Raw genomic sequence first — 18,238 nt, forward strand, 5'->3', positions numbered from 1 at the left:
TCCTCAACCACGAGCACTAATACGACTATACTGAGTACTGAGTTAGTAGCATATGCTGTACAACCACACACTACACTGTACTACCACTCACTCGCCTACCACGCACCAAGTAGATCAAAGATCGTCACAGTATGACTCAAAGGATAGCGCCAATGCAGCTGCAGCACCCCATGGCGGCCCCTTCCCACCCCCCCCCTGCTCTCACCCCACAACGCAGTGGCCACTCACAGTCCAGCATGCTGAATTTACCATAGCACAGCGCAACTCCCCGTCTCTTAGTGTCCCATCCTAATCCATGGACCTCTACTGGCGGTCAACGTTCTCTCTAACCCCTTTCGGGAACCAAGATGCAGCTTCCAGGCTTTTTCGTCCAGCTTCGTCTGTGGGGTCCTGCCTTCCCATCCGGAAAAGCCTCTTCTCTTCTTCCTCTCTTTTTTTCTTTTTCTTGGCCTGCAGCAGTAGTGCTCATGTACTGCAGTAGCTTTCTTGTCTCTGCAGCTAACTCAGTACCCGAGGCAGGGATCACTTTTCGCCTTGGGGAGGAAAAGGAGAAGAAGATGACCAAGACGAACCTAGTTGAGGGAAAAACACACGATCCACGCATGTCCACCGCATCGCCTATCGCGTCTTCTCTCCACGTCCTGCCTCGCCTCGCGTGAAGAGAAGAGGCTCCATCGCCATGCATCTTCGAGATTGGTCTCACGAGGCCCAGCCTGCTGGGGGAGGGGGCGGTGGCCCCATAATACCATGTACAGTTTGTATGTACCTTTTTTCTTTTCTCTCTTTCATGGGTTCTGTTGGGTAGCCCCCATGTCAGTTCACTCAGTCAGTCGCTCACTCCCCCAGCAGCAGGACAAGACCTCGACAAAACCTGGTTCTTCCGAGATACATCCGCGACAGACCGCCGGTCTCTGCGAAATCCAAGTACCCTCGCAGTTTCTCAGGCTTCATGCTTCCTGAGATTTCGATCATCTCTCTCTGTGTCCCCCTGCTCTTTTGGGTCGACATTCACCTGCAGGTCTCGTGGCCGTAATGACCCAGCAGCAGTAGCAGGAGCAGAAGCAGGAGACATCTCACATCTGGGGCGCTGTCTAGAATCACTTACACGCATACAACGTGTGTCCTTGTGACAAACGTCAAATGTTCAATGTCAATTGTCAAATGTCAAATGTGAAATGTTGAAATAGACCAGCGGCAGAGACAAGAACAGGTCACCTTCGTTCAGCACGTTTCAGACATGGCTACCGAACTACGCAACCGCGCTGCCCACCCTCGAACCCTGTTCCCGATTGGGGGTGGGGGACTTGGGGCCATTTTCTCTCTCTCTCTCTCGCTCTCTTTTTCTTTCTCTGTCAGTATATGTCTCTCTCTTTTGGGTAACGCCAGGGTTTATTCTGGCCGCGTACGATCCAGACCACCCAGCCCCAGGCTTGTACCAAAAGAGGAGAGAGGTATAAAGAAGACAAGTGAAGAGGAGAGGTAACTATGTACCATTGTACTATACTATGGTAGCTACTATGGAAGTATACTCTCTGGCTTGCATGGTACCTTGAGCTGCAGCTAACTACGTACTATAGACTAAAAAGAAAGATATCCACTCTCTTCCGTCCCCTACCCTCCTTGTCGTTCTCCTACCGCGGCTTACACGCCACGCCCCATGGACCCGGGCCTGATGGGGCGCGTCTACAACAAAATCGCGGTACCCTGGTCTTTTTTTTTTTGGAGACCACAGAGCTGCGGTCGGCTTAGGCTTCCCGGGATATACTCAATCCATGGCTCTCCATCCAGGCCTGGCTTGGATGATGGTAACCGCCATGTCGACCGCTCATCCGTCCTGACCTGTGACGAGGATTTAAACATGAGCAACCTCCCCCCCTCGACCTCGCTCTGTCTCTTCCCACCTTCTTATGTCCCTTTTACAATCACGCTTCTTGTTTTGGTCTTTTTCCTCTCTATTCATCATCATCATCATCATCCTTCCCTCTTCGATTCATATCACGCTTACATCCTTTTTCTTCCCTTTCTACTCTTTTTGACCTTGTCATCCATTATCACTTTAACAAAACAAACCCACACTTTTTTTGTTAAAGAGACAATATACACAAGGGCTTGAAGAAAAGGGCCGGGCCGTTTGATACGAGACCTTTTTACGCTTGTTCATCTTTCAAATCACCTCATCAATTGTCATCGGAGCAGGACTCCTGTCAGATTCGCTCTTGTCAAACACCACCAGAGACTTATAATTCCCACAAATATAATCCTGCTGCGTCCTCGTGCCCAGCAGAACTGACAAAATGACCACGTGAGTTTTATCTTCTTCTTTGCCTTTCTTGTCCCTCGCCTTCTATCTCTGGGGGTGTAATAAATAAATAAAAAATTGATTTACTAATTCTTTTGGGACAACAGTCTCTCGGGGGATATCACATTCGACTTCACATTCCCTTGTGACCCAGCAACCCCTCCTCAGTACAGCTTTGACGCCCCATTACTGGAGATGCCTGCTGTACACAACAACAGCAGCCACGGTCACTCCCGTGCCTCGTCCACCGCGTCCACAGCCTACTCTCTGGACTCGTCACCATCACACTCCATCGCCACCACCAGCACCAGGAGGACCACCCCCTCCCGGTCGCCTGTGGTCAGGACACATGGCCCCCTCCTGCTGCCCAAGATCAGAAGCCAGGACCAGAACATCGTGCCCAACATGGTCCCCATCGCACAGTGCCAGTCGTCGTCCAGGCCCTCTAAGCGCGCCAGGACCTCGCCTGCCCCGTCGTCCATGAGGAGTGCCACCAGCAGCTACCGCGGCCACTCTCGCAGCATGACCAACCCGGAGAACATCTACAACCCCAACCCCGTGCCCGTCGCCTACTCGCCGCCCATGAGCCAGGAGGGCAGCCCTACCACACTGATAGGCTCTCCCGTCCTCTTCCCTGCCAACAGCTTTGCCGTCCAGCACCCCTCGGCCCCTGTCGTCGACACCACCCGCTCGCAGCGTGCCTCGTCCTGCAACCTGGACGACGTCACCGTCGAGAAGTTCGGCTTCCCGACCTACCGTCAGATGCCGTCCTACGTTGTGGGGCCCAACCCTGCTGCTGCCCAGGCTGGATCCTGCGGTGTCGTGAGACAGGAGTCACCTGCCGCCCCAGCCATGATGCGCGTCTCGTCCTCGCAGTCGGACATGACCGCTATGCCTGCGCCCAGCTCGTACTTCCAGCCCTACGCCCACCAGCAGCACCAGCACCAGCAGGTCTACACCCAGCAGCGTGACGTCTCGCCTGTGGCCGCTCCGGAGCCAGTCCAGCAGCTTCAGCCCACCGTCAGCAACGCCGCCAGCAACACCACCATCCTCAACTACCTGACGGCGGCCAACCCTGCGCCCAGCCTGGTCCACACCATCTCCTTCCCCCTGCGCGATCCTCACACCAAGCACTTCTGGTGGGATGTGCGCCAGATCCGCCCCTGGACCTCGTTCAACACCTCGACGGTGCTCTCTCTGTCCAACGGCGCTGCCGCCTCTCTCCTTACCTGCCCTCTCCCCTCCACCTACCTCCCCTCGCCTGCTGCCCCCACCCAGCGCCACCCAGAGACCGAGTCCGCCCTGGCCGCCATCTACGCGTCCTGGTACCTGCCCCGCCTGAACGCTGCCCTGGCCCTCTCGTCCAACCGGCCCCTGCAGCTGGCCGTCGCCCCCAGGACTGGCCCCCACGCCACCCGCGACAGCGAGCAGACCATCGTGGCCACCGTCCCAGGTGATGCCTCGAGCGCGGCTGCCATCTTTGGTGGCAAGCCCTCTGCCCGTGTTGTCGGCCTCGTCAAGTCCTTTGACCGCTTCAACACCGGCATGCGCGTCGAGGGCAACGTCAAGCGCGTCGAGTACCTGCGGGGCCTGGCCCACCTGCACCACGTCATGCGCGAGCACGGGTGTCGGTATGGGTTCATCCTCACCGAGATCGAGCTCGTTGTCGTGCGCAACGGCCTCGAGGGCACTCCTCACTTCGGCTTCGTCGAGGTCACCAGCTGCCAGCTTGCTGCCACCGGCAATGCCACCACCGCCGCCGTCTCTGCCGACGGTGAGCTGGACGCCGAGTCCGTCCCCATGACGGCCTGCCTTGCCCTCTGGGGCCTGTGCATGCTCGCCTCGGACGAGCCTCTCCCGCAGGGCCACGCTGCCTGGCGCGCCGAGATTGGTGCGCCTGCTGAGGGCACCCGCAGGAAGGCTCTGCCTCGGGACAGCTGGATGCCGCAGCCGCAGCTGGCCGAGAAGCGCGAGGCCAAGAGGAGCCGTGGCTGGGTCTGGCCTGAGGACCCTGTCGGTCGCAAGGAGCTTGGGAAGAGGGGTGTTCGGTACGGTGCTTGCTGAGCGGGCTCCCTGTTTCCAAACACTCTGGTCTGCACCTGAGCACAATGACATGAAGATGATGAATGGTTAATGGAATTTTTTTCTTCTATTTTTATTTTATCGGGAGGATGATGATGGTTTGGGGGGACTTGTACATGACAACGGGCCATGGGTTCTGGGAAAGGGTGTTAAAAGGGGTGAAGGTTTTCCATGAGATTCTTGTTCAACACTTGTTCATTTTTCCATTCTTGATTGTTTTCTGCTGTGCAGATGACTTTTCGGGATGGGGGCATGAACTACAAAGATCTCTTCCTTCTTTCCCCTTTTTTCGCCTTCCCCCAGGCCTGGAGGGCAAGACCTGGGGGACTGGTTTCCCTTTCGGTCATTGATGATGAAAAAGACAAAGACATTCAAGTTTTAACCTTATTTCAGATAATGAGGGAAAGAAGGAAAGGAGGGACATTTGGGATAAAAACGGCACACGCCACAACACAACAGACAGGCTCTTGGATGAGACCTGGTCTTATGATATGATGCATGATAACTTTGATGGAATTGGGTTTTAATGATAATTGAATGTCATGAGTACCCATACACACAACGAACTGTTCCGAACTTTGTCTTGAAAGTGATGATTATGATGATGAGGATGACGATCAATTGAACGTCGCATGAAGTCTTCAGTGCTGTTCGTTCACCTAGACGTGCATACTTTCCAAGATTCATACCCAACTTTGAACTATCAAAACCACCACCACCACCATCATCCAGTATCACTCACTCCCTTCTCCCACTCTTCTCCATTTTCCAACATAGAAACCTCCTCAGATGAACCCCCCTACTACCTCGAATTCACTCAACCACGAAAAGGGTCGGCCCAGTATACTCCTGGTAAGAAGCCGCGCCATCCACAAGAACAGGAAACTCGACCGCATCCCAGAACTTGGCCGCCGCCAGCGCCTCGCTCGCGTCCGCCAGGAGGAGGGTATAGTTTGCCGGCGACGTGCCCGAGACCGCCACGGCCTGGAACGACCAGATGTACGAGGGGTCCTGGCAGGCCGTGAAGGGGACGTCGGGGAGGGTGTAGGCGGTGATGAAGGAGGCGTTGCAGGTTGTGGGGAAGGGGTCTTGGTTGGTGGCTACTTGGAAGGAGAAGCTTTTGTTGGGGCGGGAGGGTGTCCGGGTTTTTCTCTCAGCACCGCTTTGATTGATATTGTAATTGGGGGAGGGGTCTTTTTTTTTATTTTTTATTCTTTGGCTTGGGAAAGGGAGGTTGAGGCTTACGAGCATAGGGTTCCGTGAGGTTCACAGCCGGCGTAGAAGTCGGAGACGTCGAATTGTTCTGCGATGATACGTTTCTCGATTGGGGTTGCGGAGGCTGCCGGGGCGAGGAGGCCCACGGCGAGGGTGGTGAGTAGCACCAGGTTGGATATGAGTTGCATGGTGAATTATTATCAACTGGATTGAGAGGTGAAAATCGAGATGAGAACCACGTTTTGAAAGTCCTGCAAGAAGGATGATGTTTGTTGTTTTCCAATTTGTACAATGCTCTCAACCCTCTTCATCTCTATGGCTGCTGTGATAATCATCTTTATACAAAAGTCAGAGCACGCTATTGTCCACACGAGGTAATTTGCTTGTTCAGCAACCCAGATCATATGTATTTTATTTGTATCCATGTCTTCACAAATTGTCGGTGTGGCCCTTTGTAGCACATAGGCACTTACTGAGCAACCTCGTATTACGACCAACTACCGCCAAATCATGCCAGTTAGCAGATCACGTTCTGTCTCAAGAGCGGAATACCCGCCAGATAAGATCTTGGCCACAAGTGGCAACTTTGGGACGCATTTCCAAGGCTATTGATTGCTGGATGAAGTAGCTGATTACTATACAAGACGCGCTTTAGGGTCGGATGTCTCTTGCGCTTACTGATGTTGAGTATCTGCTCGTTCATGATGCCAAGATTTGGAGTATAGCCAAGACCTTCTTTTCCTGTCGAATAATTGCGAGAGGAACTTTTCTTATCACGCGTGGTCTATGGTTTCCGACGGAGGAAAATTTTAAGCCGGATTGCATTGCTTATAATGAATCGTACCTCACCTAATTACCTCAGCAAAACCCAGAAGATGAAGATTCCACAGTCCAATACATACTGCTCCTGATGTCCAGATTCGCTGGCGATAGTGACGGTCTTCAATGAGGATGATGGAACTTTCAAATACTTCCAAGAGATCTGACTGAGCTCTCAACAAATCTCATGCGCAGGACAGGACAAGATCTAAATCGTAGTCTGGTCAAATAGTGCTTATACCATTGCCGGTCCAATTTGCAAGATCTAGGACTGAACGACAAGCTTCTAGAAACGTTTGTGAAAAAGTCTCATGTGAAAGATCCTCTTATCAGTACTTCTCTCTGTTTAATGAGAGTTGCCATGCAGAACCATAGGTTCTCAAGGAACACAAGCGTTGAGTAAGATAGAATGGTCAACTTGGAGCTAGCCAGAATGAAGATGCCTTGTGCAAACATCGGATCATGTATGCAAGCAGGTGAGGATCGCTAAACTAATTAAAACTGCTAGGACTTTTCTTGTTTCTCTTTTTCTATTTTTTTCTCTTCCTTTCTTCCTTCCTTTTCTTTCTGCTCAAGGATGGGATGTGAAGAGGTAGCGACGGTGTTCGTATGTATAGCATACGGATTTTTTTTTTTTTTTAAAGTCAACACCCCCTTTTCCCCATGTAAAACTCCTGGCCAGACCTCCTCACCCTTTGTCACCTGTCAATCCTGTTCATCCTCAGCGCATCCGGCACGCCCTGGTCCATCAGCTCCACCTCGTCACTGAGCTCATCGTCAGCCCTCTGCTTGTACTGCACGCTCACGCTCGTCGTCTTCATGATGTCGCCCGGGCCGCCGCCGCCGCTCCCGCCGTAGGTCCTGAGTCCGCTGTTGAGCATGCGCGAGCCGCCCTTGCTGGCGCTGCTGTTGTTGCCGTACGAATTGCCGTAGGACTGGCTCCTTTTCTTGTCGTCGTGGGACTTCTTGATCCGGCGGAAGAGGGAGGCCATGCCCGGCAGACAGGCGCAGATGACGCCTGCGTTGAGCTCGATGAGGGACCAGAGGGCCAGGGCCGCGTAGTCGTAGGTCTGGTTGGTCGAGGAGGCCCAGCCGGCGAGGTACTTGAGGCGGATGATGGAGCAGACGGTGACGAAGAGGCCGAGGAGGAAGGTGAAGATGACGCCGATCTTGGTCTTCCAGTCGGTTTCGAGTTTGATTCTGTTTGAGGGAGGAAGGATATCAGCCATTGCATGTCCTTTTTCTGTTTTGGGATATCTTTTCCCCTGCTTCAGAGAGAGTGGCCGTGGCCAGTTGGGGGAGGGATACTCACAATTTAGGAATGGGCATGAGGAAGATAGTCACGTCCATGATGATGTTCAGGGAGGCACAGACATATGTTTGAGCGGTCATGTTGATGCATGTTCCGCTGTGCCTGTGGTCCCACATTGTCCAGACATAGGTGAATGGCACGCAGTAGGTCAAGAGCGTGATGATAAACGCGAGTGCGAAACAGACGATAAAGGCCAGCATGGAGAGACATGCCACCCGAAACCCTCTGGATGGAAAGATGCGCAGGTATAGAACCACAATCGACGTCTTGGTAAGGGCGCTCTCGATAACGTAGGCGAATTCGGCGACGTAGAAAAGCTATTGTGACTTTTGTCAGCGCTGCTCCCTACTTGGGTAGACAAGGTTATATAGTATTATCAGACTTACAATCAGCACGATGGTGACACGAGTGCTGTCGAGTTGCCAGATATCTCGGCCCATGCCAAAGTCAAACACTATTTATTTGGTAAAATCACCCATCATTAGTGAAAAGGTCTTGGCCCGTGTATGGATATGCTCTCCAATGATAATGAGAAACAAAAGATCATGTTGAGACTTACTGAGCTCGGCGCCAATGGACACAGCAGTAAGAACGGCGAAGGAGGCGACGATGAACCAATCATCATACCAGAATATGCCGCCAAATCGTGACGTTCGTGCGATCATACGACTTCCAAAGCACGCGAGGGCGACGGCGTAGAGGGTCCAAGAGATGGACCGCAGGTGACTCGCCTCATCGTGTTGCGTGGCTCCGCATGCCACTTTGACGTATTGTTCCCCTCCTACACACACAGAGTGAAAGATCATGTCAGCCCCATTGCGACTTTCCAATTCATAAAAGCCCACTCCGTTTCCCCTCGCTGCTCCTCTGGCATTCCTCTCGACTGGGACTCACGTAGGCTCTCATCCACTGTGCAATTCGGATTGCCGCACTCCCTCATGTAGTCGATAATAGCAGCTTGGTTGGTGCTGGAGCATATGCATGTCATATCGGACGTCGTGCAGGTCGAGTTGGCCACGGCCGCGGTGAAGCATGTTGCCTAAGAAATGCGAGAATGGCCCATGTCAGCGCCTCCAATGCACTGCTGCCAGAGAGTAAACCCCCCCCCCCCCCCCAAACAAAAAGACACTCCCAGGGAGAGCAAAGTGCATCATGACCTACCTCGCACTCGGGCAGACTGACGACCAGTTCCGAGTATGTTGCTTGTATACTCCTGCTAGTAGGCTGTGCTGCAACGACCGCCGAGGAGACGAATACGCAGGCCACTAGCGAGACGACGAGCCTCGTTGCTCGTGAGGTGAGGAGATACATGGTTGTCGGTCCCCCGCACATACACAGACACACACGCGCGCGTGCACACACACACACACACACACACACACACACACACACACACAACTCTTGACTCGTCCGTCAAAGCATAGACCGTCACAACTTAGAAAGGTGGTGGTGCCGTCAAGTCCGAATAGCGTTGTCGAGGATCATGGAAGAAAAGAGCACACACCCGAGGGCTTTGCAAGTCCGTATGCAGCCAGGCAAACAACTTGTATGAAAACAAGAGAGCGAGTGGCTAAGTGTGAGAGAAAAGAGAGAGGTAGGAGAGGTAGATCTGGGGAACCACTCGGCACGTGGCGGCGGAACCTGTCATAGTTTTGTTCTCGTTACGATGCAGAGACAAGACCCCCCTTGAGTGCGCGCGTATGTGGCTGCTCACTCGGCTGCATGGTTTACAGCTCGCCTGCGCCAGGGAAAAGGAATTTCGAACCCGGATATCAGGTGGACCAGGAGCGGGACCTCTGCCAGGGACTCAAAACGGTCGTCGAGGGAGGGGTGTTTTTTTTTTCTTTCCCCTTCTATTTACCCCCCTACTCCGAACGAATTTATGTTCTCAAGTAAGACTAGACCCGCAAATTCACCCTCTCCCTCTCTCGCTCTCTCTCTCTCTTTCTCGCTCACTGTCTGTGCTTCCGATGTACGATGCCGGACCGGTGTGGTTGAACCAAGCGAATTTCTCCTTGGCTGCACTAAAGTGAACCACGGCAAGTGGAAGAAGGATCATTAGTTACATATTATGGTAGTATGCTATAGTAGTATGCCCGTTTTTTTTTCTTTTGCCTTCTCCAGCCAGGCCATTTTTTCTGACCACCCCTCCAAGCCACTACGGTAGTCCCGTCTAAACTGTCTTCCTAGGCCCGGACCGCAGCTTTAGTTCCTTCGGGTCAAAGTCTGGGGGCGCTTTCGCTTTTCTTGGTGCTCTACTGTACGAATGATTACTAGCTGCGAGGGGTCGTCCCCTCGGTGCTGCCGCACTTTCGCTACGCTCCGGGGGAACATGTCAGCTCTAACAAGAACTATAGGTTGCATACTGCGTAGTATGGTATAATAGTACATAGTACGCAGTTCAATCACTGCGGCATAGTCGGGTCAGGCTGACTCGCGGGAAAAAATGGGAAGTCTTGCTATGGGAAAATCAGTAGTAGAGCTTGATTTTGGGGGGCTGGCCAAATCATCTAGGATGGGTCGGGGCCCCTCCTGCTCCTCCTCCTTCCCGCGGTTGTTCTTCGGGGCCGAGCTTGGTATTGAATTCAGGGGTTTTTCTGGGTGCTGCTGGGGCGGGCCAATATTTAGGAGGCGAGAGTAGGCCAAGTGAAGGAAAAGACCAGGGCACGCCCGTGACGAAAGCACAGACAATGCGACGCCAATGATTTAAAATCAAGAACAGGCATGAGACGAAAAAGGTATATCAGGTAGATCATATAAACAATGCAGGGCTGGGATGACCTTTTTTTCCTTTCTCATTGTTGGTTTGCAAGGTAGTTGAAACCTTGCATCGAGCGATACTACTGCAGTCCTCTGGTACACAGGATAGCATAATGGTGCAAGCCAAAGGGGCTGGGCCGTGCAGATCATTCCTACCATGGTATCTCTGGTTTACTACCATAGTACTATGCTTGTTTCTACGTATCAATTTAGTCCCATGTAAATCACAAGATCCAAGAAGCAATCGAGTTGCAGAGTCCCACTGTCAGTGCTCTGATAGACGTTCGCCCACTTTTTGAATCGATCTTGTGTTCCTGAGAAATATGGGCCCGACGTGTCTAGACTCCAGGCGGGATCGATCACTGCAATGATCGTCAGCAAAAGCGATCGGAAGTACCCTTAAAATATGGTGAACCGTAATTCTTTCTTTCATCCCCATGGACTTGTCAGCTTTATAAACTTTGCGCTTTCCTTTTATTACCTTTTGCTTTTTCTTTTTTTGGGCTCGAAACGGAAGTCTAAATCCCAGTATACTCAAAAATGATTAGCTTTGCGAGATACACGCTGTGGCTTGTCGTGGGTGGGGCGGCTCTTCGTCTCGAGGTGTGTGTGTGTGTGTGCTACACCATGGTTCTCTGTGTGGCACGTTGCTGCAACTCCAGAACAATCTCCCGACATGAGTGAATTGTCGTAAAAATCCGTATGCAGGTCCTGCTGTCTGTGAATGTAGATAGTAAGGATATGATCATGGTTAGGCCAGCCGGCTTCCTTTCCTATACCCTCCCACTACAGCCGGCCCAGAATCCAGGAAGGGAACACGCCCGGACCGGGGAGAGGGGGTTCGTGGTGTGATTGTGTTTGCCTCCCCTAAAACAAACCCCCGTACGGAATTGCAGCTGCGGCACTTGTCCATAAGCGAGGTGCGCAGTCTTTCCCGGCTACCGCGTCTGCATGGAGGTTACATCCCAAAGTGTCGCACCAAATTTCCATTGTCAAGGAGGCCCTGTTTGACGAATTTACGAGAATGGCCGAGCCCGCTGGTCTGCGAGATACGTGGTCTCGTGGCGGACGCAACACCTGATTGGGCCGTGTTATATGTGTATTATGTTTGATAGTTGACAAGAAAGAAAGAGTGAAGAGCGCACCAGGCCACTGACGACACCATCCTCGCCATCACCAAGCTAATTTTGTAGTGTTGAGGGTTGGTCATCCTCTATACGGCTGTATACACTGGGATCGCTCTCTGATCCTCGCTCCACCGATCAACAGCACTGCCTGCGACCCAGCCGTCTGGCACAAAGCTGGCCCATGAACAACAGCATTGCGATTTTCACAGACACCTGGACATCGCGGTTCGTACCGTTGGGCCAGGCGAGCCTTGACGATCGCCGTTACTGATCTGCGTGTTGATTACTGTAACGATACTCATGAGACGAGAGAGGGGAAAACAAGAAAGGCAAGTAAAACCACCAAGGTTCTGGACCACCACCGAGAAACGGCCTTGTGGGGGGGGGAGGGGGGTTTCTCGCTAAGAAGACAAACCTCGTTTCCCATCTACCCCTGTCGGAACCTCACCATCATGACAAGATTCGGGCTGGGTCTTGAGCTGGTTCGAGCAGGCGGAGAAATCCGCGAGATTGAACACTCCATTTTGAGCGGAGGGCAAGCTGTCACTTGGTAATAAGCGGGAAGTATAATCTCCAGTGACAGCTGGATATTCTCCGCAAGACAGCTATCGCCCGAGTCATCATCCATCACACCGGTTCCGACAAGAAAGGAGGCTCTTTTTTGGTGGTAAATTGGCATTTGGTTATGCGAGGTCCGCATTTGGGGTGGTGAGAATTGTTGAGCACTTCAGCTGTTGGCAAACTCGTTCTCTAGAGAGATCAGATAGATCCATAGGTAGTACAGCTTTACTGGAAGAGGGCATCACCTCTCTCCGCTTAGGCAAGGCACGTTTCGCAGTGGTGGGCCCTGCGCGAAAGATCGACAGTAATTTGAAGTTCCCAGGGGTACACAGTCGACGCGAGTGCGAAGCTGCTTACGCTAGCTAGAGGGGATTTCTTGGTATCTTGGTATCTCTGAATTGGAGCCAAAGATATTTAACTTGGATAGAATGGAAGAAGTTACAGAGGTTGTAGAAAGAAAGAAAGAAAGAAAAATGGGGAGAAACCAAAAGAGGAAGAAAAAGCGAGAGCAAGGGAGACAGAGAAGAAGAAGAAGAAGGAGAAGAATTGGAAGACTTGGATCAAGGGTCAAACTCTCTTCCTTATGTTCTTGAGGAAAAGGAGGCAAAGACGGGTTCTCGCGAGCTGATCGTTGTGCTCGGTAGGAGAAATGATGAATCTTGTGCATCCATGGCTCAGTTCGTGGTGCACGTGCACAATCTAGGCTGTCAAAGCCGTTTAGTGTCGAGCATTGATGTGGAGACCGGGTCCTGTGCCAGATTCAGGCAACAAGAACTTTGGTACGGAATTACTATGCACTCATTCCTTACCACATTTCCCTGTGCTATATGGTTCATACATACTATGTAGTATTCGTAGTATGCATCGAAGACGATTGCGATCAAGAAAAATGGAGTAACGAACGACCAGAGAAGTGGCCTATGGTCCAATTTCTCGTAACTATCTAATTACCACGGTACGGTAATATGCAGCTTACTATTCATCTCTCCTTCTCAATGGCTTCTCACGAGAGGGGTCAAGAACCCCCTTGCCTCCCTTTTTCTTAGTAAGTCCTCGGCTTGGGCCGCCGACGAGCCGACACGCTCAAACATGGGCTGTCAGGGTTCGACAATGCACGCCAAAAGGACGTCCCAGCACACCTTGTCGGTGAGCTGGCATTAGCTGGGCAAGCTTTGGGGTCTTCTATCAATGCCGCGGGTATTTCTTCTGTCGGCGGAGAAGGATTCGCCTCCAGAGAGCTGTGCTTGCCACGGTGCGGAGTACAAAACACCTCGGGTAATTATCACTAGGTCGCAAACTATAATCACAGTGTTATTTATCGTGTATATCTAGGTTGGCTATAATCATCAGTGCACAAAAACGACACTGCAACGTTGAGCGGACCCGGACTTTTGACAAAAAAGAACCCCACGCAAACAAGCATCCACACAGACCAGCAATGTTTTAAGGAAGGAAAGTGGCAAAAAAAAAAAATCATAATTCGTGTGTGAGTGATGAGAAGAATGACCAACATGCAAGCGACCAAAGAAGAACTGGCGGCCAGCTTCGCAGCAGGTGTCTTTCTCCACCTCGCGGTCTTCCGCTCGGGCGAGTGGGACGCACACAGCTTCACCCTACTCGAGGTCGGCGCAGCCCTCCAGCTGGTCCTCAGCTTCTTCGCCCACGAGCTTTTCTCCGAGCCCGCGGTCGATGCCCTGCAGCATGGCCTGTACTGGGCTGGCGCCGCCCTTGCAGGTCTGTATGCAAGCATCCTGGTGTACAGGGCCTTCTTCCATCGGCTGGGCAGGTTCCCTGGTCCTTTTACCGCTCGCCTATCGACCTTTTACATGACCTGGACCAGCTTCCGGCGCGGCCAGGTGTACCAGGACGTGCGCCGGCTCCACACAAAGTACGGCGACTTTGTCCGGGTTGGGCCGACAGAGCTGTCCATCGCCGACCCGGCTGCGTTCGCCGTGGTCCACTCGGCTACCTCGCAGTGCGAGAGAGGGCCGTGGTATAACGTTCTGAACCCCACCATTTCGCTGCAGATGGTGCGTGACAGGAGAGAGCATGCTCAGCGCAGGAAGGCCTGGGATCGAGCTTTCAGTAACAAGGGTGAGTAAAGACTGCTGCTACTGCTGCTACTGCTCTAGAGAGAAAGACACATCTAGAGAGAGAGAGAGAGAGAGAGAGAGAGAGAGAGAGAGAGAGAGAGAGAGAGAGAGACAAAGACCTGGTTCGGTTCCTTACACATCAAACCTCACTGACACATTCTGAGGGTCCCCCTTCCCTCTGTTTTATTACAGCATTACGAGACTATGAAGCAAGAGTTGCTGGCTACACTGACGAGCTGCTTGGGGTCTTTGACCGGGAAAAGGGAAAGAGACTCAATGCCTCGACGTGGTTCAAGTGCGTCTTGCCAACAACCTTGACAGGAAAAGCTCATTCATATATGTGCTGACTTGACAAAAATTATAGTTATTACTCGTTCGATATCATGGGCGATCTGGCCTTCGGAAGGAGTTTTGACCTGATGAAGACGGGCGTTGACCAGTACTTTTACAAGACCACGCATACGAATATGTTCCTGATCGGGCTGTTCAGTGTGAGCCTGCTGCATCCTTTTTTTTCATCTCCATCATTTCGAGAAATGCCGAGCTGACACACTATTCTCTCGACAACAGCGCATGACCTGGCTGTTTCCCATTTTCAAGGCAACTCTTGGTCGTTGGGAGTATCAAAAATTTCAGCGATTTGTCAAGGGAGTCGTCGCGCGACGTAGGGAGGCAAGTTTATTGTTGTCCTGGGCCAATCCCCGACCTCCCTTTCCCTTGGGAGGCTTCTTATTTGATAATTTGCACAGTCATGCTGACAAGAGGGGGTGTTGATTCCTACTTGTCAGAATGAGCCAGCAGTCCCTGACGTCTTCCACTGGATCCTGAAAGAATTCAACCAGAAACCCAAGCCGACATGGCAGGAGTTGCAGAATCTCTATGGTGATTGTGCCCTCATCGTAGTTGCAGGGAGGCAAGTAAACTTCGTCAAACGTACCCCTTACATACATTACTTACGACTCTATTAACCCCCCCTCCCCTCTTTATTTTCTTCTCTTTCTACCTACGGAGAACCCCACCAACGCTGACTTGACGGCTCACACTAACCTTTTTTGTTGTCTTTTCTGCAGTGACACAACGGCAGCAACCCTCACCGGCCTGTTTTACAACCTAGCAACCCACCCTGACGTCTACAAGAAACTCCAGGCGGAGGTGGACGCCTTCTTCACCGCCAAGGATGGTACGAGTAATACCCAGGGTGACTTCGACTCCAGCTCCCTGGGCAAGCTCGAGTACCTGCAGGCGTGCATCGACGAGTCCCTCCGCCTGTTCCCGCCCGTGCCGTCGGGGCTGCAGAGGCAGACGCCGCCGCAGGGAGTCCAGGTCGGGGAGACGTTTATCCCCGGGAACACGATCGTCATGACGCCTGCTTATACTATCTATCGAGGTCAGTTACTAAAAATTTCCCCCTTTACTCGCTTTTCCTTGAAGCAAGAACAAAGACTAATGAGAGCGTTTCTTTACAGACCCGAGGACGTTTACACATGGTGATGAGTTCATCCCTGAGCGGTGGACTACGAAGCCCGAGCTGGTCAAGGATGCCACTGCCTACGCCCCATTCTCTGTCGGTACGTCTAGTCTTGTCGTGTCGAAAGCCGTGGCAATGTCGTGTCTTTTTTCTTCTTCTTCTTCTTCTTCTCTGTCTCTCTCCACTTCTTCTCCAATAAGCAGTAATTGGAAGGAGTAGAACTTAAGAACTAATGAATATTCAAATTCCTCCACGGCCAGGACGATTCTCGTGCGTGGGCAAGCAGCTGGCCCTGATGGAGGTGCGCAGGGTCACGACCCTCATCGCCCGTCGCTACGATGTGGCTTTTGCACCGGGCCAGACCAAGGAGGACTTTTTGGCTGGGTTGAGGGATAACTTCACCTTGGCTACTCCCAAGTTGGACCTGGTGTTTTCACAGAGGATCTGAGAATGGTATCGCTGTGGTTTCCCGTGTGAGAGGAAAAGTGGCTTATGAATACATGTAAGGGTCTGATGGTGGAAAGGGAGGGTAAAGGGGACAAAAATATGGTCGGCAGCCATCTGGGAGTATTATGTGAGTGTATTTTTTCTTCATACGAGTGTGCCCATTTCTGATGCTTTCTGGAGATTGTTCAATGCTTTTTGAGGGGAATAGGTGTCGTGTCTGGTAGTCTGATCAACATAATTCCGGCCAAAAAAAAAATAGTGCAAGAAGACCATATTCATTGTGATCGTGCAAGGTGATCATTACACCCTTCCTTCCAGCCAGAGAAAACAGTTTATCGTCCTTCACTTCCTCCTCAGACATTAATCTCGCCACTCATGACCATCCTCGCAGTCCCACCCAGCCTTACCTCCCTGATCTCTTTTGTCCCACCCCTCCCAGCAACATAAGCCGCATCGACCTCCACCACGATATCGCTCTTCCTCCCAATCTCAACCCCCTGCGTGACCAGATACTTCATCTTCTCCGCATCGCCCTGCAGGGTCAAGTAACAAGCCAGAGACGAAGCCGCGCTCCCCGTGGCAGGATCCTCAAACGCCAACTCCACCATGCGCGTCCTCACCGCCTCAGTCCTCACATCACCTTGGCCGCCGCTCTTTGTTGGGTCGACATAGTAATAGTACCGCGACACAAAGCCATGGCCCCAGGACCCGGCGTCCAGCAGGCTGATATAGTTGCCCAGGTCCAGATGGCCCGCGGCGGTGACGCTGGCGAGCTGCTCGAGGCTGGACAGGCGGACGAGCAGGAAGGTCATGCCGCGCACGATGCTGAAGATGGGGGCGTCGAGCTCGGCGGTGCGCACCTCGGGGTCAGGGTGCAGGGCAGGGTGGATGTGGGCCGTGACGCCGGCGTCGCCCAGCTCGTAGAGGGAGCGGAGGGTGCGCGAGTGCAGGTGCACGTCGTGCGGGATGCGAGCCGTCACGCCCTCTGCTGTGGGCGAGGAGGAGGAGGAGGAGGAGGAGGAGGAGGAGGAACGAGAGATGGCAATGGGTCCTGCGCGTGGCAGGAGAGTAGTAACAAAGTCCCAGCCCAGGTGGTGCAGGACGAAATAGGCGGTGCCGATGGTCGGGTGGCCGGCAAAGGGGAGCTCTGTCTCGGTGGTGAAGATGCCCATCTCGCGCTCGGGCGAAGAGCGGTCGGGCGAGGCGAGGGTCTCGCCTGGGCGGAGGAAGAGGAATACCGTCTCGGAGAGGTTGAACTCCTTAGCGATGAGCTGCTTAGTGTTGTTGTTGGGACTGTCTTCTGAGCTCGCCTCCAGCGAGGCTCGCTCTTTGTCCTCGACTATGACGATGGCGAGCGGGTTCCCTCGGAAGGGAGTGTCTGTGAAGACGTCGACGGTCACGAAGTGCATGATAAGGAATGGATGGGGTTGAGGCTGGGTCTTCAAGGACGGTCACGCTGCTTGCTACCTATATGTGCCAAGTATTGAGAGGGGAGAAGAAAGGGGATTATTAATGTTGCACCAAGCAGTAACATTGAAAAAGGAAAGAAGAAAAAAAATCCGTCCCAAGTTGGTTTATCATTTTTGGTTGAGGGTGTAGAGGTCTTGGGTTTTATTTTAATTGATAAGTGACTCACGGAGCTTTCGTCCGGGAAGTCCTTAGTTACATGAGATAGCCCCCCCCCCCCCACCTGCACAATCCCGTCACAGTGTCCAGGGATGCCAACTTTAGTACTGGGGGGTTACAGGTTTCTTGTATGACCAGACCAATGTGTCATTGTTTGACTGGACAAGAATTTGGAGAAAACTGTTGATCATGTCACTGTCAGCATGTTCAGCACACGGAGTAGCTCATTGGTAGTTCACGATCAATTATGTACTGTGAATGGTCCTTGGTTGTCCATCCACTCAACGACCACCTTGCTCTGAGCAAGTTGTCGACTATGGAAGTTGAAGCAGCTGATTTTCGCATGGCTGGGTTGTCAATCCAGAAATCTTGAGAGCAATACAAGAAATTGTGCGAAGAGTTGTGATATCTTGTGTGGCTTAATTGGCT

General features: G+C 52.4%; 5 protein-coding genes across 5 annotated transcripts; 2 read left to right on the forward strand and 3 right to left on the reverse strand.

Moving 5' to 3' along the window:
- Window positions 1-2,401: 2,401 nt before the first annotated feature.
- On the forward strand, window positions 2,402-4,941 carry M406DRAFT_273578 (uncharacterized protein). The gene is made up of 2 exons (XM_040918190.1): window positions 2,402-3,160; window positions 3,266-4,941. Exons 1-2 carry the CDS (start codon window positions 2,495-2,497, stop codon window positions 4,361-4,363), a joined length of 1,764 nt encoding a protein of 587 aa, XP_040779979.1. The 5' UTR covers window positions 2,402-2,494; the 3' UTR covers window positions 4,364-4,941.
- Window positions 4,942-5,194: 253 nt separating this feature from the next.
- Window positions 5,195-5,784, reverse strand: M406DRAFT_327426 (uncharacterized protein; the record flags this gene model as incomplete). Its single annotated transcript, XM_040920205.1, has 2 exons — window positions 5,195-5,543; window positions 5,627-5,784. The coding sequence occupies 2 exons, from the start codon at window positions 5,782-5,784 to the stop codon at window positions 5,195-5,197; spliced, it is 507 nt and encodes a 168-aa protein (XP_040779980.1).
- Window positions 5,785-7,113: 1,329 nt separating this feature from the next.
- Window positions 7,114-9,038, reverse strand: M406DRAFT_327427 (uncharacterized protein; the record flags this gene model as incomplete). The annotated part of the gene is made up of 6 exons (XM_040920206.1): window positions 7,114-7,615; window positions 7,728-8,044; window positions 8,114-8,181; window positions 8,287-8,508; window positions 8,622-8,766; window positions 8,889-9,038. 6 exons carry the CDS (start codon window positions 9,036-9,038, stop codon window positions 7,114-7,116), a joined length of 1,404 nt encoding a protein of 467 aa, XP_040779981.1.
- A 4,648-nt stretch (window positions 9,039-13,686) lies between these two features.
- Window positions 13,687-16,429, forward strand: M406DRAFT_344916 (cytochrome P450; the record flags this gene model as incomplete). The annotated part of the gene is made up of 8 exons (XM_040922021.1): window positions 13,687-14,269; window positions 14,479-14,563; window positions 14,633-14,759; window positions 14,839-14,922; window positions 15,057-15,181; window positions 15,339-15,655; window positions 15,735-15,836; window positions 15,997-16,429. 8 exons carry the CDS (start codon window positions 13,687-13,689, stop codon window positions 16,182-16,184), a joined length of 1,611 nt encoding a protein of 536 aa, XP_040779982.1. The 3' UTR covers window positions 16,185-16,429.
- A 107-nt stretch (window positions 16,430-16,536) lies between these two features.
- M406DRAFT_45191 (uncharacterized protein) lies at window positions 16,537-17,592 on the reverse strand (the record flags this gene model as incomplete). Its single annotated transcript, XM_040924267.1, has 1 exon — window positions 16,537-17,592. One exon carries the CDS (start codon window positions 17,590-17,592, stop codon window positions 16,537-16,539), a length of 1,056 nt encoding a protein of 351 aa, XP_040779983.1.
- Between the last annotated feature and the right edge of the window lie 646 nt (window positions 17,593-18,238).

The sequence above is a fragment of the Cryphonectria parasitica genome, assembly GCF_011745365.1.
Source record: "Cryphonectria parasitica EP155 unplaced genomic scaffold M406scaffold_2, whole genome shotgun sequence".
NCBI lineage: Eukaryota > Fungi > Ascomycota > Sordariomycetes > Diaporthales > Cryphonectriaceae > Cryphonectria > Cryphonectria parasitica.

Bases quoted from the DNA above. Each gene is read 5' to 3' on its own strand.
- M406DRAFT_273578 (XM_040918190.1), top strand. From the start codon at position 2,495: ATGCCTGCTGTACACAACAACAGCAGCCACGGTCACTCCCGTGCCTCG. The intron at 3,161-3,265 runs GTCTCGTCCTCG...TACACCCAGCAG, and splicing joins CCGCCCCAGCCATGATGCGC to CGTGACGTCTCGCCTGTGGC.